The sequence below is a fragment of the Malaclemys terrapin genome, chromosome 23 (genome assembly GCF_027887155.1).
Source record: "Malaclemys terrapin pileata isolate rMalTer1 chromosome 23, rMalTer1.hap1, whole genome shotgun sequence".
Lineage (NCBI taxonomy): Eukaryota > Metazoa > Chordata > Testudines > Emydidae > Malaclemys > Malaclemys terrapin.
This window is the reverse complement of record NC_071527.1, coordinates 19,115,070-19,137,286: the sequence shown is the minus strand read 5'-3', so window position 1 is coordinate 19,137,286 and position 22,217 is coordinate 19,115,070. Positions and strand designations below refer to the sequence as shown.

At 63.5% G+C, this 22,217-nt stretch overlaps 1 protein-coding gene across 3 annotated transcripts; it reads right to left on the bottom strand.

The window, feature by feature from the left end:
* Positions 1 to 1,698: 1,698 nt before the first annotated feature.
* Positions 1,699 to 21,750, bottom strand: S1PR2 (sphingosine-1-phosphate receptor 2). 3 transcript variants are annotated; one of them, XM_054013224.1, is made up of 2 exons: positions 21,648 to 21,750; positions 1,699 to 3,989 (listed from the first exon to the last, which is right to left on the bottom strand). In XM_054013224.1, the coding sequence occupies exons 1-2, from the start codon at positions 21,744 to 21,746 to the stop codon at positions 2,868 to 2,870; spliced, it is 1,221 nt and encodes a 406-aa protein (XP_053869199.1). In that variant the 5' UTR covers positions 21,747 to 21,750; the 3' UTR covers positions 1,699 to 2,867. The 3 variants fall into 3 exon arrangements, with proteins under 3 accessions (XP_053869199.1, XP_053869200.1, XP_053869201.1); XM_054013225.1 differs by lacking the exon at positions 21,648 to 21,750 and adding an exon at positions 11,745 to 11,963; XM_054013226.1 differs by lacking the exon at positions 21,648 to 21,750 and adding an exon at positions 11,838 to 11,963.
* Positions 21,751 to 22,217: the final 467 nt, after the last annotated feature.

The window sequence follows — 22,217 nt, the reverse complement described above, 5'->3', positions numbered from 1 at the left end:
GGAGGGGCTGGAGGGGAAGTCAGTTTGGAGCTAACTGGGGACAAGGAGTGAAGTGCAGACGTGGGTGTCTGGCTCATTGCCCCCCAAAATGGACCCGGCTGAGGGGTCCCGTTCTCTGTACCTACAAGCTGTTTTAGATTGTGTTCCTGTCATCTAATAAACCTCTGTGTTACTGACTGGCCGAGAGTCACGTCTGACTGCGAAGTGGGGGTGCAGGACCCTCTGGCTTCCCCAGGACCCCGCCAGGGCGGACTCGCTGTGGGCAGCGCACGGAGGGGCATATGCTGAATGCTCCCAGGAGAGACCCAGGAGGTGAAGCCGTGTGAGCGTCTTGCCCTGAAGACAGTCTGCTCAGAGAGAGGAGACTTCCCCAGAGTCCTGCCTGGCTTTGTGGGGAGCAGTTCCAGAGCATTGCCCGGGGACTCCATGACACCCTGGACTCTCCCCAACACCCTGCTGCCCCCAGAACCAATCCCTCCCCTGACCCTCTGCCCCAGGACTCCCCCCCCCCCCCCCCGGGACTGTCCCTTCCCTTGGGTCCCGGTTCTACAATGCGACATCTCTCCTTGATCCCCGTGAACACGCCCCTCACCCTGAGGTGCTGCTCTCACTGATGGGGTGAGGTTCAGAGCACGGATCCCACAGTGCGTGTGGGCTGGGCTGGCAGCAGGGGGGCAGTGGAAGCAAAGGGGGCTGCGGGCGCGGAGGGGAAGGGGGCAGCGAGTGCGGGAGCCAAGGGGGCAGTGACGCGGGAGGAGGAATCACACGACAAGTGGCCTCTACAGAAGCAACGTTTTAATCCAATCGGCGCCAAAGGCCATTTGTACAGAGGTGGCGCTTGCGCCCAGACCTGGGGGCTCCTGTAGTGTTTCGCAGGGATGGGGTGTGTCCTCCCCGCCCCCCACACCCACTGTGCTGCATGTGCACTAAAGAACCAGGTCTTGGCCCTGTGCCGGCCGGGCGGCCCCAGCTCCTGCCAGCGCGCTCACGTGGCACTTGGTCCCCCACGGCTGGAGCCCCCCGAGGCCGGAGAAGTGCACAGACGGGGTGAAAGGGGAAGGCAGAGGTGCTGGAATGGGGGGAGGCGGCCGCAGCCCCTGGCTTGCAGTGGTTTTGATCACCTCACTGGCTCTCAGCCCCGCACTGCACAAACGGTTCCAGCAGCCCTGGGGGACGGGCCTAGGCTGACCAGACAGCAAGTGTGAAACATCGGGACGGGGGTGGGGGGTAATAGGAGCCTATATAAGAAAAAGCCCCAAATATCGGGACTGTCCCTATAAAACTGGGACATCAGGTCACCCTAGATGGGCCCCAGCAGCCCAGGGCCTGGGGGACCTGCTCAGCGTCCCAGTGGGCACACGCCGGGACACGGGATGCACAACACAGACACACTGGCCAGGTCCCTGCTGGCACCACGTCCGGAGGGGGCTGGGGCGCAGGCTGTGTCAGGGATAGGGCAGGGGCAGCGGGTTATTTTCAAACAAAACCTTAACACCCCCCTCTCGTTCCCCCCCGCCACATGCCGGGGGTAGGGCTGCCGTTCCCACGCCCGCCTTCCATTCCCATTCACAAAACCACCACCCCCCCCCGTGCTGCACAGACACGTTGCTGCACATCAGGCTGTGACTCATTCTCCCAGGCAGGCAGGGGACACGCCCGCCCAGTGCCCCCCCCCCCAGCCCCGCCCCGCCCCGCCAAGGCACCCAGCAGAGCCCCTGACCGGCAAAGGTCTGTGCCCCTAGGGCCAGACCTAGCGGGGGGCACGTGAGAGCAACACACCCAGACTGCACCGCACAGCCAGACACACACACTCTGCACACATATAGTGCACCGCACAGACACACTCTGCCTACACACCCTACACACCCAAACTGCACCGCACAGCCAGACACACACTGCCTACATACACACACGCAGTGCACCGCACAGACACACTCGCTCTAAGCAGGCGTGGGCCCCTGGAAGGTTCTTGCCCCGTTCCCTGCTCAGCCTCTTCCGATCCCAGCCGGTGGCCGTGCGGTGAGCAGGGCCCGAGGGGACCCCAGACAGACAGACAGACAGGCGGTACCATAGGGATGAACAGATGGACTGACAGCGACACAGACCTGCTTGCTGAGTGGCCGCTCAAGCCCCTGTTACTCGACAGGGGGACGGAAAGGCACTGATTGCAGGGGGGGAGGGGTCAACAGACAGCCCAGCCGTGCCCCCGGCCCCTGCAGGAACCCATCCCCCCACAAGTCAGCTGGCGAGGCCGCCCCGGTGGGTTTAAATTGCACGTCCCTTGGGGGAGAGGAGCATCTGGGGGCGGTGCTGGAGCAGGACCCCAGTTCACCCTGCCCACGACAGCGACTGCTTGCCGCACTGAGCCGGGGCCTGGCGCCATGTGGGGGGCACCTGGTGCCCTGACGCTACCAGCTGGTGAGGGGAAATACGTGCAGTGGGGGCTTGGTCCTGACTGTGCCCAGATCCCCTCCGTGCCCCCTGGCCGGCCTTGGTGCAGCAAGCCCCTCGCTGCCGCCCCCTCCTCCTGTACCAGCAGGGCAGGTGGCAGTTCACCCGCACGCAGACCAGGGCGGAGCATCCGCCGGAAAGGCCCCTGGGCCCGCGTGCATGGAGCCAGGCAGCCACCGCCCAGCCCCTGGGCGCGCGCCAGGTGGGCGTGGGCGTGTGGGTTGGGCGAGGCCGTGCTGGGAGCAGGCAGGATCCCGGCAGGAGTGGGTGGCGCTCGGGAAGACGGGATCACGCAAACCAGATTGTCAGTACCTGGCAAGTCCCCGCCCGCCTTGCCCCGGCAGACTGCCCACAGGAGAGCCGGCTCCGGGCCGGGTCCCTTCGTACCGATCAGCGCCCACTGTCCCTGCAGCGCCTCACACCGAGGTGGTGCATTCCCGCAGGATGGGCGAGGTGGGCAGGTCTTGCTTCTGGGTGCAGCGCTCCAGGGAGCTGGAGCTGCGGAGGGGCACCATGCAGCGCTCGGCCGGCTTGCCGCGCCCCGCCACGCCCCAGCAGCACAGCACCCGCAGGAACTCCTTCCGCATGTCCTTGCTGCGCAGCGTGTAGATCACAGGGTTCATGGCCGAGTTGAGGGCGGCGAAGCCGAAGAAATAGTTCGCCTTGCAGAGCACGGGGCACGCCTTGACGGCGCACGAGGTGTCCAGCAGGAGGATGATGAAGGCCGGCAGCCAGCAGACGATGAAGGCCCCCAGCACGATGGTGACCGTCTTGAGCAGGGCCAGGGTCTGCACGCTGGCGATCTCAGCGTGGCTGGAGCGGACGATGCAGTAGATGCGGCCGTAGAGTACCACGATGGAGAGCAGGATGGCGGTGAAGACGGTGACGACGAAGAGGATGTAGCGCTTGGAGTAGAGCGGCAGGACGGTGGAGCAGTCCTCCAGGCGGCCCATGCAGTTCCAGCCCATGATGGGCAGGCCCCCGATGGCCACCGAGATCACCCAGCAGGCCCCGATCAGCAGCACCATGCGGCAGTTCTTGTCGCTGCTGTACAGCTTCACCTTGGTGATGGCCACGTGCCGCTCGATGGCGATGGCCAGCAGGCTGAAGACCGAGGCCGCCAGCGTGGCAAAGGCCGTGCCTTCCCGCACGAACCACTGCACCGGCGTCAGGCTGAAGGTGTGCTGGCCCGAGAGCAGGACGTTGGCCATGAAGGCCAAGCCGGCCAGCAGGTCGGAGAAGGCCAAGTTGCCGATGAAGATGAACATGGCTGAGTGGAACTTCTTGTTACGGTAGACGGAGACCAACACCAGCAGGTTCTCCAGCACGATGAGGCAGCACAGAATGACAATGGCGATGGAGAAGGCGTCACGCCTCGAGGTCTGCCCCTCTGTCAACCCCTTGGTGTAGTTGTAGTGGTCCCGGATCTTGTCCGGGTTGAAGTAATCCTTGTAAATGCTCCCCATGGCTGCCCGCGCCGCCCGGAGCTCGGCGTCACGGGGCGCAGGCCATGGCATCGTCACTGGGGGCGGGTGCACCTGGGGGCAAAGGCAGAGAAGGGGTCAGAGCTGACTGGGGGTGGGGGGCAAAGCGGCTCTGAGACAATGGACCAAGCAGCGAGAGCAAGAACGGCCCTCCTGTATGCCTCCTCCTCCCCATCCGCCTCCCATGTCCGTCCATCCGTCCTGCACTGCCGGCAGAGCCATGCCCCAGCTGGGCGCCAGCCGGGGAAAGGTGGCGGTGGACACAGAAACACCTCACCTGTCCAAACTCACGGAGTCCCTCGCCAAGGAACCTCACCCTGCGGAGGCCAGTCCCACAGCTTAACAGCCCACTGGGTAGCATGAGTTTCCTTCCCCCACGTACAGTGCAGTCCCCCTTCGTCTCACCCCCACAGCTCCTGGTTCTCCCGTGGCTGGCTCACGAGGGACCAGGCACCGTTCTCCTGCCCAGCCACGGCGCGTCTTCTCGCAGCGGCCCTCAGCTGGGACCAGAACGGCAGTCCCGTCGCCCCCACGGGACGCCTGTTTGCCTTTGCTACCGGAACTTCCTGTCCCAGCGCGAGTCCCGTCCCCCCCAGCAGGGACTCCCTATCCAGAGCACATCTGGCAGCCAGCTCTGCGTGGTACCCCGGCCCCGCCTCCCGCCAGCCCCATGCCACTGCAGCAGCCATGCATGAGTGGGGAGGGGGGCGATGGCGGAGCTGTGCACCCCCCCGTGTCAGTGACGCTCGGCTTATCGCACGCCCCGCTGCTCCCTTCCCGTAAGGGGCCAGGTTCTCAGCTGGGATCAACGAGAGCTGGGCTGGTGACTGTGACGAAGTGGGGGGTTTTCTTGTTTGGGCACGATCTGGGAGTCCGTGACAGTGACCCGTGACGGGAGGAGACTTTCCGTCCGGGAGGGTCCCTCGTCCAGAGCGCATCAGGCAGGGGAGGGGGGATGGGCTGGGAGTCAGGACACCTGGGTTCTAGTCCCAGCTCCACCATTGACCTTGGGTGGGTCCCTGTCCCTCTCTGAACCTCTTCCCCTCCCCCATCTACTTAGAGTGTGAGCTCTTCAGGGCAGGGGTCGTTGCTCCCCATGGGTCTGTGCACACCCGGCCCAATGGGGCCCAGATCTCGGCTGGGGTCTGGGCAGAGCCCGAACGGCCAGACTGGGTCAGAGCAAGGGTCCATGCAGCCCAGTGTCCTGTCTCTGAGCAGAGCTGGTGCCAAGTGCCCCAGAGGGAGTGAACAGAACAGGGCAATTATCGAGTGACCCATCCCCTGTCACCCAGTCCCGGCTTCTGGCAAAGAGAGGCCGGGGACACCATCCCTGCTCATCCCGGCTAACAGCCATGGATGGACCTGCCCTCCAGGAACGTAGTTAATACTTTTTTTGAACCCAGTCATACTTTTGGCCTTCACAACATCCCCTGGCAGCGAGTTCCACAGGCTGACTGCACGTTGTGTGAAGAAATACTTCCTTTGGCTTGTTTTAAACCTGCTGATTACTAATTTCATTGGGCCCCCTGGTTCTTGTGTTATGAGAAAGGGTAAATAACACTTCCTTCTTCACTTTCTCCACCCCAGCCATGATTTTATAGACCTCAATTAGATCCCCTCTCTGTTCCAAGCTGAACAGCCCCCGTCAACAGAGGGAACATTATTTGTTGTAGTGCAATTTCAATTCCATGATTGAATTGGCCTCGTCAGCACTGACCCCCGACTTGGTAAGGCAACTCCCATCTTTTCATGTGCTGTGTATTTATACCTCCCTACTGTATTTTCCACTCCATGCATCTGATGAAGTGGGTTTTAGCCCACGAAAGCTTATGCCCAAATAAATGTGTTAGTCTCTAAGGTGCCACAAGGACTCCTCCTTGTTTTTATCAGGACTGAATCTCATCTACCAGTCACCCAGTTTGGTGAGATCCCTTCTGTAGCTCGTCGCAGTCTGCTTTGGACTTAACTATCTTGAATAATTTTGTATCATCTGCAAACTTTGCCAACTCACTGTTCACACATTTTTTTCAAATCATTTATGGATATGTTGAACAGCCCTGGTCCCCATACAGACCCCTGGGGGACACCACTATTTACCTCTCTCCACCGTAAAAACTGACCAGTTATTCCTACCCTGTTTCCTATCTTGTAACCAGTTACTGATCCAGGAGAGCACCTTCCCTCTTATCTCATGACTGCTCCCTTTGCTTAAGAGCCTTTGCAGGAGTGAGGGGGATTTGATAGCAGCCTTCAACTTCCTGAAGGGGGATCCAGTGGATCTAGTGTACTTAGATCAAAGGTTTCTGAAAGTCCAGGTACACTAGATCCACCGGATCCCCCTTATCCCCATTTATTGACCCCCTCAAAGAATTCTAATAGATTGGCGAGGCGTGACTTCCCACCCAAACTCTTCCCCAACACACTGAGTTACTCATCACTTGGTTCTTTGCTGTAGTTTCAACCAATTGGCCTGGGACTGAAGTCAGACTTACCAGCCTGGAATTGCCAGGATCCCCCCTGGAGCCACAGTAGCTCTCCTCCAGGCATCTGGTCCAGAGGCTGATTTAAGCCAGAGGTTACACACCACAGCTAGCAGTTCTGCAGTTTCATATTGGAGTTCCTTCAGAACTCTTGGGTGATAACTTGGGCCAAGACTATCACAGGGTTCATAAAAGAACTAGATCAGTTCATGGAGGGTAGGTCCGTCAATGGCTATTAGCCAGGATGGGCAGGGATGGTGTCCCTAGCCTCTGTTTGCCAGCAGCTGGGAATGGGCGACAGGGGATGGATCACTGGATGATTCCCTGTTCTGTTCATTCCCTCTGGGGCACCTGGCACTGGCCACTGGCGGCAAACAGGACACTGGGCTAGATGGACTTTGGTCTGATCCAGTCTGGCCGTTCTTATGTACCTTCTGGTCCTGGTGACTTATTACTATTTCATGTATCAAGTGATTTTAAAACTTCCTCTATGGACACCTCAGTCTGGGGCAGTTCCTCAGATCTGTCACCTAAACCGAATGGCTCAGATGTGAGAGTTTCCCTCACATCCATCTTCTGCAGGGAAGATTGAGGCAAAGAATTCATGTCGCTTCTCTGCAACGGCCCTGGCTTCCTCAAGGGTTCTTTAGCACCTCGATCACCCAGGGGCCTCACTGCCTGTTTGGCAGCTTCCTGCTGCTGATGTACTTTAAAAAATTGCTGTCAGTTTCTGTGTCTTTTGCTAGTTGCTCTTCAAATTCTTTCTTGGCCTGTCTGATTATACTTGGACCACTTGCCTGAGTTCATGCTCTTTGCTATTTTCCTCTGTAGGATTTGACTTCCAATTGTTAAAGGATGCCTCTTTGCCTCTAACTGCCTCTTTTACTCCGTTGTTCCGCCGTGGTGGCATTTATTTGGGCCCCTGACTATTTTTTTATTTGGTCTCTCTCGCTCTCTCTCTCTCTCTCTCTCGTTTGAGTCTCTATTATGGTGTTTTTAAGACGTGTCCATGCAGCTTGCAGGCATTTCACTCTTGTGACTGTTCCTGTTAATTTCCCTTTAACTGGCGCCTTCATTTTTGTGCAGTTCCCCTTTTTGAAGTCAAATGCGCCTGCGGTGGGTTTTTGGTATTCCCCCCCCCGCAAGGATGTTAAATTTAATTACATCATGGTCGCTATTACTGAGCAGTTCAGCTACGTTCACCTCCTGGACAAGATCCTGTGCCCCACTCAGGACTAAATCCAGAATTGCCCCTCCCCCCTGCGGGGTCCAGGACGGGCGGCTCCAAGAAGCCGTCTTTAATGGGGTCTAGAAATTTTATCTCTGCATCCCATCCTGAGGTGACGTTCCCAGTCCATATGGGGATAGTTGAAATCCCTCATTATTATCGAGTTTTCTATTTCTGTAGCCCTCTACTCTCCCTGGCATTTCACAATCACCGTCACCCTGCGGGTCAGCTGGTCGGCTGTACATCCCTACTGCTAGACCCTTATTATTCAAGCAGGGAATTTCTATCCAGAGAGGTTCTATGGTACTGTTAGAGGCAGTTAAGATTTTTACTATATTTGACTCTACGCTTTCACTCACATATGTCTGTATATAATGCCTGCATCTGTAGCTTTCACTCTATGCATCCGAAGAAGTGAGGTTTTTACTCACGAAAGCTTATGCCCAAATAAATCTGTTAGTCTTTAAGGTGCCACCAGACTCTTTGTTGTTTTTGTAGATACAGACTAACACGGCTACCCCCTGATACATAGAATCATAGACTATCAGGGTTGGAAGGGACCTCAGGAGGTATCTAGTCCAACCGCCTGCTCAAAGCAGGACCAACCCCCACCTAAATCATCCCAGCCAGGGCTTTGTCAAGCCATACCTTAAAAACCTCTAAGGAAGGAGATTCCACCACCTCCCTAGGTAACGCATTCCAGTGCTTCACCACCCTCCTAGTGACATAGTGTTTCCTAATATCCAACCTAAACCTCCCCCACTGCAACTTGAGACCATTGCTCCCTGTTCTGTCATCTGCCACCACTGAGAACAGTCTAGATCCAGCCTCTTTGAAATCCCCCTTCAGGTAGTTGAAGGCTGCTATCAAATCCCCCCTCATTCTTCTCTTCTGCAGACTAAAATAATTCCAGTTCCCTCAGCCTCTTCTCGTAAGTCATGTGCCCCAGCCCCCTAATCATTTTCGTTGCCCTCTGCTGGACTTTCTCCGATGTGTCCACATCCTTTCTGGAGTGGGAGGCCCAAAACTGGGCGTAATACTCCAGACGTGGCCTCACCAGTGTTGAACAGACGGGAATAATCACTTCCCTCAATCTGCTGGCAATGCTCCTACTAATGCAGCCCAATATGCCATTAGCCTTCTTGGCAATAAGGGCACACTGCTGACTCATATCCAGCTTCTCATCCACTGTAATCCCCAGGTCCTTTTCTGCAGAACTGCTGCTTAGCCAGTCGGTCCCCAGCCTGTAGCAGTGCATGGGATTCTTCCGTCCTAAGTGCAGGACTCTGCACTTGTCCTTGTTGAACCTCATCAGATTTCTTTTGGCCCAATCCTCTAATTTGTCTGGGTCCCTCTGTATCCTATCCCTACCCTCCAGCATATCTACCTCTCCCCCCATCTTATTGTCATCCGTGAACTTGCTGAGGGTGCAATCCATCCCATCATCCAGATCATTAATGAAGTTGCTGAACAAAACCGTCCCCAGGACCGACCCCTGGGGCACTCCGCTTGATACCGGCTGCCAACTAGACCTGGAGCCCGCTCTGTCATTCCTATTTGTACCTGGTGTTCCCATGTCCCACTGATTATCAGTGTTCCACCGAGAGCCTGTATTTAGAGTTTTAGCACTTGTACACAAGCATCTATCAAATGTGTCAATGTTTCGGTGTCTGCCTTCACGGGCTGTAACTGAATGGGACTGGTTTTCGTTTGACTGTTTCTCTTCTCCTCCTACCTGCACTTCATCAACTTCTATCTGCTCCTCGTCACTAGGAAATAGAGAATCCCCTTCAATAAATCCACCCCTAAGGGATGGCTCTGTCCGAACCATGTGCTGCTCTGCGTCTGTCGGCTTCCCCCAGCTTCGTTTAAAAACTCCTCCACGACTTTTTTAATTTTCCGGGCCACCAATCTGGTTCTGTTTTGGTTTAGGTGGAGCCCATCCTACCTCTTTAGGCTCCTCCTTTCCCCAAAGGCCTACGGGACCTCTCTCCTGTCCTTCTCTCTGTCACTGACACCTACGTGTACCACGACCACTGGCTCCTCCCCAGCACTGCACGGAAGCTGTCTCCATGTCTTGCCGGAGGGGTGTCCTCGGTGCGAGAGGGCACTACCACATCCCACCTTGGGATCATGTCCCGCCGCTCCACCTAGATGATCTCCTTCCCCAAGATTTTCATCCTCTTCATCAGCCCAGCGGCTCTCAGCTGGTGGGTGGGACCCAGAAAGTCTCGTCTGTTTAACCCCGTCCCCTTTAGCTCCTCCAGTTCAGCCACATCTGGCACAATGGGGGCCCCAGAAACAACGCGTTTCCCAGGGTTTATATGCCCTGAACCCCACTGCACAGAACCGGAACCTTTACCCCGCTATCAACAGTTACCATCAATCTCAGTCTGGGCTGCAGCGGATGCTGTGAAGCACTTCTCCCCCACGCTGCAGGATACAGCTCCTGGCGCTGCGGGGGGGTGGGGGGGTTTGCATGGCCTGGTCTACCACAGCACAGAGATGAGTCAGAATGAAATTCTGAACCAGGTAATAATAGCTGCACTTTTCAATGCCCTGTACTAAAGCAGAACCACAAAGGAAGGAGGCCGGGGGGGGGAAAGCCAGGACTCCTGGGTTCTTTTCCTGTCTTTGCCACAGACTCACTGTCACCATGGTCCCCTCTCCCCTGAGCCAGTCAAGGTCTTGCATTCTCTCTGCCAGCCCCCAGCAATCAGGCCCCAGCCCAGCCAGTCCCCCCCGCACGAGAGGCCCACATGGAGAGACCCCAGTGCCCTGCGGGGCAGCCCAGGTACTCCGGCGGGGAGAGGGCTCTACTGGGGGGGGGGGGGGGGAGGCAGGGGTTTGGGAAGAGTCCAGGAGGGGGCACTGGGTGGAGGGGGAGCCTAGATGCAGGACCAGAAGAGGCTCACCTGTGTTCTCAGCCTCCCCACAGCCCTGCCCCACGGAGGGGCTGTCATGACACGGGGAAGGGGGGTGGTTCCTGCCATGCGGTGATGGGGGAGGTTGGCAACCCCCTGACCAAACCGGGGGTGGGGGGGAATTTGCCCCAGGAGGTTACAGGTGACCCAGGTGGGGGCCGTTGTCCCCCAGGGATGCACAGGCAGCGCACACGGTCACAGGCAGGATGCAGCAGTTCATTTGGCAATGGTGAGGGGGAGCTCTGCCTGCGGGCCCCAGAACTGGTACGGTGCCACCCCCAGCCCCAACCTGGGGGGGAGGCTGTTCAGTCTCCTGCCTCCCCGCTGCAGGAATGGCCGGGGGGGGGGGGGGTTGTGGGCACCTGTCCCGGGGGAACCGCGGGTTGAGACCCAGCAAACTCGCTTCGCCCAGCGAATGGCCAGATGAGTACGGCTTTGGGCTACGATTCTCCAGATCCTGCTGGGGGGAAAGGCCCCCGCCCCACAGAGCCAGCCAGCCAGCCCCCCAGCCTGGGGGGTCCTTGCCCCATTCCCTGCCCCACTGAGTCAGCCAGCCCCCCAGCCTGGGGGGTCTTTGCCCCATTCCCCGCCCCACTGAGCCAGCCAGCACCCTGGCCTGGGGCGTCCCTGCCCCATTCCCTGCCCCACAGAGCCAGCCAGCCAGCCAGCCCCCCAGCCTGGGGGGTCCTTCCCCATTCCCTGCCCCACAGAGCCAGCCAACCAGCCCCCCAGCCTGGGGCGTCCCTGCCCCATTCCCTGCCCCACGGAGCCAGCCAGCCACCCGGCCTGGGAGGTCCCTGCCCCACAGAACCAGCCAACCAGCCCCCCAGCCTGGGGCGTCCCTGCCCCATTCCCTGCCCCACGGAGCCAGCCAGCCACCCGGCCTAGGGGGTCCTGCCCCACTGAGTCAGCCAGCCCCCTGGCCTGGGGCGTCCCTGCCCCATTCCCTGCCCCACGGAGCCAGCCAGCCCCCCGGCCTAGGGGGTTCCTGCCCCACGGAGCCAGCCAGCCCCCCGGCTCTCCGACAGGGGTTCCCTGGAGGGGGCAGGCGGAGTCCAGGGCGGCTGCTGCGGGTCCAGCCCCACAGGCCCCCCGGCAGCGCGCCCCACCGCGGACCCCCGGCCCCGGAGCGCGCCTGGCTCCGGCCGCTGCCCGCCGCGCTCTCCCGGCTACTCACGCTGGGGCGCCGCGCCCCGGCCCCGGGTCTCGGTCCCTCCCGCCGGCCGCGCGGCGGAGACGTGGCCAGGGCGCAGCCGGAGCGATTCGTCACCTCGGTTCCCTCGGGCTGTGGCTGCGCCCCCGGCGGGAGGAGCCTGCCCCGGCCCCGGCCCCCCAGCCTCGGGGGACCCGGCTCTGCGCCCCGCTCCGGCCCGGCCCGGCCCCGTGTGCGCGGCGGGGCGAACCCAGCCCTGCGCGGGGCGCGGCCGCTCGGCGGGCGGGGCGGCGCTGCCAAACCCGGGGGGGGGGATCGGCCCAGGATCCCCCCCAGCCCTGCAGCCAGCTACGCCAGGCTGCCCCCCAAGGACCCCAGCACCCCCCGAACCCCCCAGAGACCCCAGCACCCCCATCCAGCATCCCCGACCCCCCGAGACCCCAGCACCCCCATCCAGCATCCCCGACCCCCCGAGACCCCAGTACCCCCCATCCAGCATCCCCAACCCCCCAGAGACCCCAATACCCCCTTCCAGCATACCCGACCCCCCGAGACCCCAGCACCCCCATCCAACATCCCCGACCCCCCCCAAGACCCCAGTACCCCCCTTCCAGCATCCCCGACCCCCCCAGACCCCAGTACCCCCTTCCAACATCCCCGACCCCCCGAGACCCCAGCACCGCCATCCAGCATCCCCGACCCCCCCCCGAGACCCCAGTACCCCCATCCAACATCCCCGACCCCCCGAGACCCCAGCACCGCCATCCAGCATCCCCGACCCCCCCCCGAGACCCCAGTACCCCCATCCAGCATCCCCGACCCCCCCCGAGACCCCAGTACCCCCCTTCCAGCATCCCCAACTCCCAGGGACCCTAGTACCCCCTTTCCAGCATCCCCGACCCCCCCTGAGACCCCAATACCCCCCTTCCAGCATCCCCAACCCCCCAGAGACCCCAATACCCCCTTCCAGCATACCCGACCCCCCCAGAGACCCCAGCACCCACTGACCCCCGCCCCGGACACCCCAGCACCTCTGACCCCCCTGACTCCTCCTGCACCCCCGACCTCCTTCCAGCATCCCCCAACACCCCCCAGAGACCCCAGCACCTATTGACCCCCGCCCCAGAGACCCCAGCACCTCCGACCCCCCCAACACCCCAAACTCCCTTCCAGCACCCCCCTCCTGGGGCCCCATACTCTCCAGCTCCAAACAACCCCCCAGACACACACTGGCCCCCCAGAAATATCTGCACCACCTAATCTGCCACCCAGGTTCCCCTGCCACACTAGGGTCCCCAGCACCCAATCCCCAGTCGCCTGCACCCAACATTCCTGGTCTGCCCCCCTCCCCACACCACCAACATGCTCCAGTGCCCCCTCCCCGGGGCCTGGAATGCCACCAGCTTCAATTAGCCAAATCTATACAAACGGCCTCATTCCATGATTTGCATAGCCGGGTGAGTATGCAAAACCCTGGCGGCTCTGGGGAGGACCCCTCAGCACCCCCCAGGACCACCCCACCCCCCAGGACACCAGCATCCCCCTTGCTCCAGTGACCCTGCCCTTCCCCCTCCCAGGGCCCCCTCTCCCCCAGGGGCCAACCTGCCCCCGGCCAGGAGGTGTGGGGGAGCACACGCACCCCCCCCACCGCTGCCCAGCTGTCAGATGGGGGGGTGGGGAGAGGAAATACAGAAGCAAATTCTCCCTTGGAGGTGATGACAGACTAGCCAGGCGCCCAGCGGGGGGAGCGGGTGTTGTCAGGGATGCAGCGACACCGGGGGACCCCTGGGGCAGGAGAGAAGGGGAACCCCCCAATGGGAGAGGCTCGGGCTGTGGGGTGATTCCCTGCTGCACTGGTGTGAAAGGTGCTGGCACCCGCGTGCTGTTAGCAGCTGTACCTATGTGCACTGGCAGGATCTAGACGCCCCGTGCCAGTATCCTGCTTTCACAGCCAATTGCAGGTTCTCCAGGGCAGGGACCTAGGGTGCCCCCCGGACCGTGCTGCAATTGCCCACTATCGCTTTTGTGGGGGGGGAGGGAGGCAGGGTTGCTGGCCCTCCTTGCAGGCTATGGGGCTGCGGAACACAGTCAGCCTGGGAAGAACTCGCCTACAGCTCGGTGGGGGCGTGGGGCCGGTCTCCCTAGGGAGCAGCCTGTTTTCTCTCTCTCTGGCCTGGATTCTCGCGTGTCCTTGTTCTGAATTCAAAGCAATAAAGTCGTGTTACGCTGCAACCTCCCAGCCCGAGCACAGAGATTTCCCTCTCCTTTCTCTGTGTGCTGTGAACATATCAGGACCATCTCCTCATCACTGATATATGTGCAGCGCCTTGCGCCAGGAGCCTGGCTGTAATAATCCAGAACTGCCCTTTCCAATCCATCCCCCCTTTACTGAGGCTGGGAGCCCTGTGCGGCAGGCCACACTGGCAGCTGGGAGACCCGGCGAGGCTGGGACCGGCCCCCGGTCACACAGGGAGGCTGCGGGGGAGCTCACTCGGGTCCCAGGCAAGGGCGCTGTCACCCTGCCTCTGGCTAGACAGGAGGGAAGGGCAGTGCCCAGGACAGTGACGCTGCGCATTAACCCTGCACCCCTTGGCAAGCTCCGTAGCCAGGGATATCTCCACAAAAACAACGAAGAGTCCGTCTTTAAGGTGCCACCGAACAGACTTACTTGTGAGGGGTTTTACCCACGGAAGCTTCTGCCCAAATCAATCTGTTCGTCTTTAAGGTGCCACCGGAGTCCTCGTTGTTTTGGGGGATGCAGACTATCGCGGCTCCCCCCCAACACTTGGGAGTCTCCTGCCCCCCAAGTGCCCGGTGCAGCAGGTAGAGGCCTTGGCCAGGGCGGACACAGGACAGCCCTGCCGCCAAGACACACGGGACGGGCTGGGGGGGGCAGTCAGGGCAGGGCTCAGTGGGAGGCGAGTTGGCCCAGGAGCCAGCCCCTCAGGTGGTTGCTGGATGTGGGGGCTGGAGTATTTCCCAGACATGGGGGCCCCCCCGACTCAGCCCTGTGCAGCCCACGCCCAGGGAGCACCGGAGCTTGCGAGGAGCCAGCTGGTGTCTCGGTGCAGCCCCCCCGTGTGCCCGGCCCACGCGGCTTTCGGGGCTATCTTTGGTCTGCTTTACCCTTAATCCCGAGTGCTCGGGCAGGCAGCTGCTGGAGCGCTAGCGAAGGGGTCGGGCCGGCCGGGCCCTGCCCACAGCGGGCAGCTCTCACGCACAGGGGGGCCTTGTTCCCGGGCCAGGCCCTGCAGGCAGCGACTCAGCCGCCGCGCAAATTGGATCAGCTCCTGACGAGCGGCTCGCTTAACGAACTTAGCGCAAGGTTTCACTAGACGGGGGAGGGCAGCGCTGAGCCTGCTGGGCCCGGGGGCAGGGGCGGGGGCAGGCCCCGGCTCCCGGCGCAGTCTGTGCAAAGGGGGGATTTGCGTAATGTCTTGGCTCTGTGGGTGCCGAGCAGGGGGCTGGGGTGGGCGCCCCCCGGTCAGACACCCCCAGGCCCTGGTGTTTCACGGAGCACAGCTCAGCCAATAGCCAGGGACCCCTGGCTGCGGGCATGAGCGGGGCAAGCCGGCGGGTCCAGGGTGTGTGTGGGTCTCTCCGTTTCTGGGAAGCCAGCAGCAGCCGGGAGCCAAGACACTGCGGCGCTGGGGGGATGAAACCGTCCCTCTCTGGGCTTTGCCGGCGTAACCGGGGGAAGGCCAAGGCGGTAACGTGGGTCAGAGGGCAGGGGCAGCACGTCGTGGTCTGCCTGAAAAATGCTCCCCCCTGCCCCCCAGCCACAGTTCAGGAAAATGCTGCTTGGCTCCCAGCCAGCCCTGCGAGAGCAGCCTCGTGTCACACGTGTGTGTGAGTGTGTGACACATGTGTGAGCCCGTGAGTGCGAGTGAGCCCAGTGGCAAGAATACCTGTACATGTGTGTGCATGTGAGTGTGCATGTCTGAGGGTATACATGGTGTGCACACGTGGGTGTGTCTCCACAAGTGTGCAAGTGACCCAGCGTCCCCTCCCCCCCGCAATGGGGTACATGCAGAGCCCAGCTGTCTGGTTTATCCACCAGCGCCCTGTTCCCAGAGATAAGCACAACCCGGGGGGGGGGGGAATTACCTGCCCCCCCCAGCTGCAAGAGCCCTCCCCATGGCACCTGGGGGCATCCTAGCCCACCACCGGGGTCTCTGGGGTCCCAGCATCGCCAGCAGCAGCCGGACTCAGAGACGGGCAGGCAAGAAGGGACGGGCCTGGCCTACCTGGCTGGGTCCAGCCCAGCTCGGGCCGTCATCCGGAGCCGGGGCCCCACAGAACCTCAGCGAGGCCCCTCTGCAGCTGCAGGCCAGGCCAGAGCCGGGAGCCGGCACTGCCAGGCAGGGCCCTGCCCTCGCTCGGGGTTTCCGTGGCAGGGAAGGAAACATCTCGGCCCAGACAAGAGCCTCCCCCCAGGTCTCTCGGCGTGACCGGCTGGCTCCGCAGAAGGCGCCGAACGGGTCCAGGGCCCTTCCCTGGGGCCTCGGCTTCTCCAGAGCCGGACGGGGCAGGAAGGGCCTTGGGAGCAACTTAGCAGCGAAATCACAGCCAGCGGCCTCCTCGCTCACGGGGCTTGGGACGGCGAAGGTTTCACAGTGACAGGCAGGTGCCCCTCACTCCCGACCTGCAGCCCCCCGCTACCCCAGCCTTGGCCCCCCCCAGCTCTGCCGGTGCCCCTCACTCCCGACCCGCAGCCCCTGCTAGCCCAGCCCAACCCTGCCCGTGCCCCTCACTCCCGACCCACAGCCCCTGCTGCCCCAGCCTTGGCCCCCAGCTCTGCCGGTGCCCCTCACTTCCGACCCGCAGCCCCTGCTAGCCCAGCCCTGGGCTCCCCCCCAGCTCTGCCGGTGCCCCTCACTTCCGACCCGCAGCCCCTGCTAGCCCAGCCCTGGGATCCCCCCCAGCTCTGCCGGTGCCCCTCACTCCCGACCCGCAGCCCCTGCTACTCCAGTCTTGGCCCCCCCTACACTCACACTCTGGTAGCTCTTCAGTTACAAATCCAAGCTGTAGGACTAGAATCAACGTGACCTAACCCGGAATCTGCCCCACCACCGGGAGACGCCCACCGCCCGGGGGAACACGAGGGGGCTGCGCCCCTGGAGCGACTCCCAAGGGGCCGTGGGGATGGAGATGCCGGACGGCTGGGGAGCTGGTGCCCAGATGTGTGCAGGCAATCGCACGCACACACACGCACGCACACACACACGCACGCACACTGAGTCACGCACGCACAGAGCCGGGCGTCTGCAGCGACTCGTGGCGCGGGAGGCTTTGTGAGCCGCCAGGCTCCTGGCGCGCTGCTTGGCCGGGCCCCGTCTGCGCTGGGGGCACCTGGCTGGGAATCGCCTCCCAACCGGGCGCCCGGGGGAACCAGAGTCTGATCGAGGCACGTCCCAGCCCCGGGCTTTGGGGCTGGTGAGTCACCGAGGCGGGTGGTGAGCGGGACTAGGAACAGGGGGAAGGGGGCGAGGGAATGCAAGTGTGTCAAGGAGCACACGAGTGTGTCAGCCTGTGAGTGTGAGCATGGCGGGAGGGAGGGCCGTGCCAGCCGGATTGTCCGTGAGAGAGGAGTGTGCGACAGCCAGGGAGTGTGACCTGGGGAGCCCCGACTGGCCGGGCGTTGCTCTAACTGTCGTGGTGGCCGTTATTCTCTTGCACAACTCGTGTGCTGAGGGGATGGGACAGGATGGGTGAGGAAACTGCCCTGGCAGAGCGGGCCCTGCAGCCCGGCCTGGGGAGCACACGCCTCCCGTTGGGTGATGGGCCAACGCACCCACGTGTAACGGCAGCCCCCGTGGGGCACACGCAGCGCCCGGCCTGCACACGCTGCCAGGCAGCACACCCAGGCACTAACATGCACACCCAGAGAGGCACCCCCCCACCCACATGTGCAGACACACGTCCATAAAATACAGACATGGTGTGTGCGCATTGAGCTGTGCACTCACACACTGACACACCCCACGCACGCAGAGCCATGCATGTGCACAGCCCACACACCATCACACACACACACACACAGATTCCTTGGGCGATTATTTTCCTATTTCCATCTAGTTCCCTTGACGCTCCCAGCCAGAGGGGCCGGGAGACGAGCCGATGCCCAGCGCGCTCTCCTGGAAAGCGAAGGCCCCAACGGGGGGCAGATTGAGGGCCCCTCGGACGCGGAACCCCGGGAGCACGGGGAGATCTGGCAGCGGATGCTCCTCCCTCCCCCGCATCCCCCCAGGCAGGAGAATTAGACCATTAACCCCAAGCAACAAAGACAGCCTGTGTGCTGGGCCTGTAATTACAGTGAGAGCATCCGGCTGCCCCAGGACGGACGGGTGCTGGTGCCCAGCCTCCCACTGCCCTTCCCTGCCTGCCCCGGGGCATCGGCCGCTCCCACTCGCAGCCTGTTCTGCCTGCTGGGCGCTGGGGCCCGGCACAGCAAATCTTCCCTGGTGGGCAAAGACGCTGGGGACGGAGCTGTGAAGGGCACCGCTGCTGGGGCCTTGTGCTATGCTGCCCGGGGCCAGCCTGGCTCTGCCCGTGACCTGGCTGGCAACTGGGGCGCTGTGCCATCTCTCCCATCAGCTGCCCATCACACGACTCCCAACCCGGCCGTGTCCTGTCCAGAGCTGGCTCCCGGGGGGAGCTGGGCGCTCGGTGCCCCAGCAGCGGCTCATCCTCTGTCCTCACTGGTGCCCTTCCGCCAGCCCTGGCTTGGGTCGGGGCCCCGTGGGGACGCAGCGGGTCAGGCAGCCCCTATGAGTGGCCGTGCGAACCCAGCTCTGGCTGCCGTGAGCGAACGGACGGGCAGCAGCACACGGGTGTGCCCACAGCCATCGCCTGGACACAGCTCAGCTCTAGGGGCCAGCCTGGAGCCGTGGCCCCCAAGAGGGCGCGTGGGAGACCAAGCGGGTGATGTGAAAGAAGAGGGCCGAGGGAGGGCAGCGGGGAAGGACCGTGCCCAGTTCACCAGCCTAGAGACCCGTGCAAGCAGCCCCCAAACGCTGCCCTGCGCCAGCCCCTACCCAGCTCTGTGCCAGCCCCTGCGCTAATGCTGGGAACGGACAGCTGGAAGCAGAGAGCCCAGGCCCAGCCCCACACCAGCCAGGCGGGTCCCTGCAAGCCTGGGTGGGGGGCATCCAAGCCGGGGGACAGAGAACAGGCCCAGCCCCCACCTCAAGCAGCCCAATCTCTGTGGCCATCGCGTCCCCGGGCTCTCTGCCCAGGGGGCCGGATCAAGGGCATTTTATCCCCTTTCGTCTCTAGGCCCCGGTCTGAGGCCCCTCAACTCGTCACACAAATGGGCTGGATCGGGGCCAGCCCCCCGAGTGAACAGGCCCGTGGCCGAGCCGGACGGGCTGCAGCATCGATTCCCACGTTAACCGGCTTCGCCCTGCCCCCGAGTCCCATTCACCCCACGGCGCTAATGGCCGGCCCCCCTCCATCCTCGGCCGCCCCCGCGTGCACTGAAGGGCAGCATTGTTACCGAGCCGATTGGCGTGAAGGGGCTTCCTGTGCAGCTGGGGGCGGCGCTGCGGGAGGGTGACTTCACCCTGCTGGAAAGCCTCAGTGGCGCGGGGCTGGGGGGGAGCCCTGGGGGGCGGGGGGTTCTGCTCAGACCATCCATCAGGCCTGGCTGAGAACACGGGGCCCGTCACTGGGGGGGGAGGGGGCGGAGCCGACGCAGAGCCAACAGAGCCCCCCCCCAACCCCCCAGGGGCCAGGATCCTCGCCCCGATCCCGTGTGCTGAGCGTCCCAAGCTGGGTGTGGCCTGACAGAGGCCCCAAGACGGAGCTTCGATTTGCTCGGCCCCAAAGGCCCAGCCCCAGCAACACACGTGGCAACCCCCCAAGCCTATAACCCTAGTCCCCGCCCCAGCCTATAGTCCTAGCCCCCCCCGCCCCCCGCGGCCACCCCTTCCACACCCCCAGCCTATAACCCTAGCTCCCCCCTGCGGCCACCCCTTCCACACCCCCAGCCTATAACCCTAGCTCCCCCCTGCGGCCACCCCTTCCGCACCCCCAGCCTATAACCCTAGCTCCCCCCCGCGGCCACCCCTTCCACACCCCCAGCCTATAACCCTAGCTCCCCCCTGCGGCCACCCCTTCCGCACCCCCAGCCTATAACCCTAGCTCCCCCCCGCGGCCACCCCTTCCGCACCCCCAGCCTATAACCCTAGCTCCCCCCCGCGGCCACCCCTTCCGCACCCCCAGCCTATAACCCTAGCTCCCCCCTGCGGCCACCCCTTCCACACCCCCAGCCTCTAGCCCTAGCCCCCCCCCAGCCTATAGCCCTAGCCCCCCCCGGCAACCCCTTCCGTGCCCCCAGCCTATAGCCCTAGCCCCCCCCGGCAACGCCCCCCTGCTTTATTCCCAGTAGCACCAGCTGTTCCAGGTTCCGTCCTGCGCTGACGCCCCCGTGCAGAGACACACACCCCCGAGCAGCATTCCCAGCTCGGCTGGACCGTCCGGGTCTCTACGTGGGGGCTGGGCCACGTTGGACGCCCATGGCAGGAACCTGGCTGGGCCGGGCACTCGGCGCCCCAGAAAGTCACAGCCAGGCTGGGGCTCGGCTGGGGCAGCCCCCCCAGGCCAAGAGGGGCCCTGACTCGCTGCGTTCGACCCCGGGTGGTTTTCTTGCCCTGTTGCAGCCGACGGGGGCTGGAATTGGCCCACTTGCGGCTTTCCCAATGGACCAGCCCCAGAGGCCATGGCAGCGACTGGAAACCCCCGGATCCGGCCCTTAGCCCCCCGCAGCCAGAGGGGCCAGGAGAGAGAGCTCAGAGCCACGCTCTGGGTCCAGCAGAGCCTGGGGAGGGACCGGGGGGCAGGACGGAGTCTGGGGGATGGGGGGGCAGGACGGCGCCTGGGGAGGGACGGGGGGCAGGACGGAGCCTGGGGGGGATAAGGTGGGCAGGACGGCACCAGGGGAGGGCAGGGGGGCAGGACGGAGCTTGGGGGGGACTGGGGGGCAGGACGGAGCCCGGGGAGGGGTCTGTAGGAGAGGACCCGCTGCCGGGCTGTTAATGCAGGGGACAGACTACGCGGCCCCAGGGACCTGGCGAGGCGTACGGGCAGCGCACCTCCCAGGGGGCCACCCCACGGGTGTGATTCAGGGTCCCCACTGAACAGGAACATCCCAGACAGCAGAGCCCCTCGGCCCCTGACTGGGGAAACTGAGGCCACGTCTTGTGCCCGGTTCCTGACTGAGGGACCACACGCTAACGGGGCCCAGTGGCAGAGGCGACGCATGTGTGTGTGTGTGTGTGTGTGTCACGCAAGATCACGCCCCCCAATCTCTGCCAGGGTTTATACGCCCTGCCCTGAACCCCGCTGTGTACCCCCCAGAACCCTGACAACGTGCCCGCCACTACTGACAGTGAGGGGATCTGACACGCAGGGCCGGCTGAGCGTGCAATACGTGTGTGCATGTTAACACAGGCACACACAGTCCGGGGGGGGGGGTCACCCGCATTGTCCCTCACACACATCCCCCACCCCGGCTTTGCCACCCCAGCAACCGCCTCACTGAGCCCCACACCCTGACACGGGACTCCCCTCCTCTGCCCCCCCCCCCAAGTCAGCCACCTCTGGGGAGGGTCCTGCAGCTTCGCAGCGGGGCAGGGCGACTCCCCTGAGCGGGGCCAGGGCCAGGGCAGAGGCGGGACAGCCTGGCCTGGACTTGGGCCAAGTTCACACCCAGGATCTGGGAACAGGCCCCGGCCCCGTTTGTCTCCCGGGAGCCCCAGCCAGGGAGCAGGGTGCTCGGGGCTGTACATCCCGCCCGTGGGCCCCCAGCCCCCCGCAGAGGGGACAGTAACCGGCAGAGCGGCGGGGGGCGGGTCAGCCGCGGGGAGGGGGCGGAGAAGGGGCGCCCGCCCAGCGCCGAGCCGCCCGGGGCAGCGGGTCCCTTACCGGCTGCGGGTCCTGCCCCGACCCCGGGCTCCGCTCGGCTCCGGCTCCGGCTCCTCCGCCGCTTGTGACACGTGCGGCGGGGGCGGAGCCGCATCGCATCGCCCCGCTCCCCGGCGGCGGGGGCCCGGGGAGGGACCGCCCCGGGCCCGGACCCCCGCGATCAGCCCGCCTCGCCGCCCCACGCAGGGGCTCATTGGTTGTCTGAGCGGGGCCGAGGGAGCCCGGACACCTGGGTTCCGCCCCGCCGGGGGGGGGGGGGGGGGGGAAGGGAAATCCCCGAGTCCCTCCCGGCTGCATCGCTCCGGCGGCTGAAGGGGATGGTGATGGGTCCCTCCCCCAGTGTTCAGGCTGTGAGCTACCCCGAGGGGGCCGCCTCCGCTGGGTCTGGGCAGCGCCCGGGGCCCTGATCTCAGCTGGGGTCTGGGCAGCGCCCGGCCCAACGGGGGCCTGATCTCAGCTGGGGTCTGGGCAGCGCCCGGCCCAACGGGGGCCTGATCTCGGCTGGGGTCTGGGCAGCGCCGGCCCAACGGGGGCCTGATCTCGGCTGGGGTCTGGGCAGCGCCTGGCGCA

Excerpts from the sequence above, each read along its gene's own strand:
- S1PR2 (XM_054013224.1), bottom strand. The coding sequence starts at position 21,746 with ATGCGATGCGGCTCCGCCCCCGCCGCACGTGTCACAAGCGGCGGAGGA. Across the intron at positions 3,990-21,647 it reads CGGGGCAGGACCCGCAGCCG|GTGCACCCGCCCCCAGTGAC; the intron begins GTAAGGGACCCG and ends CTTTGCCCCCAG.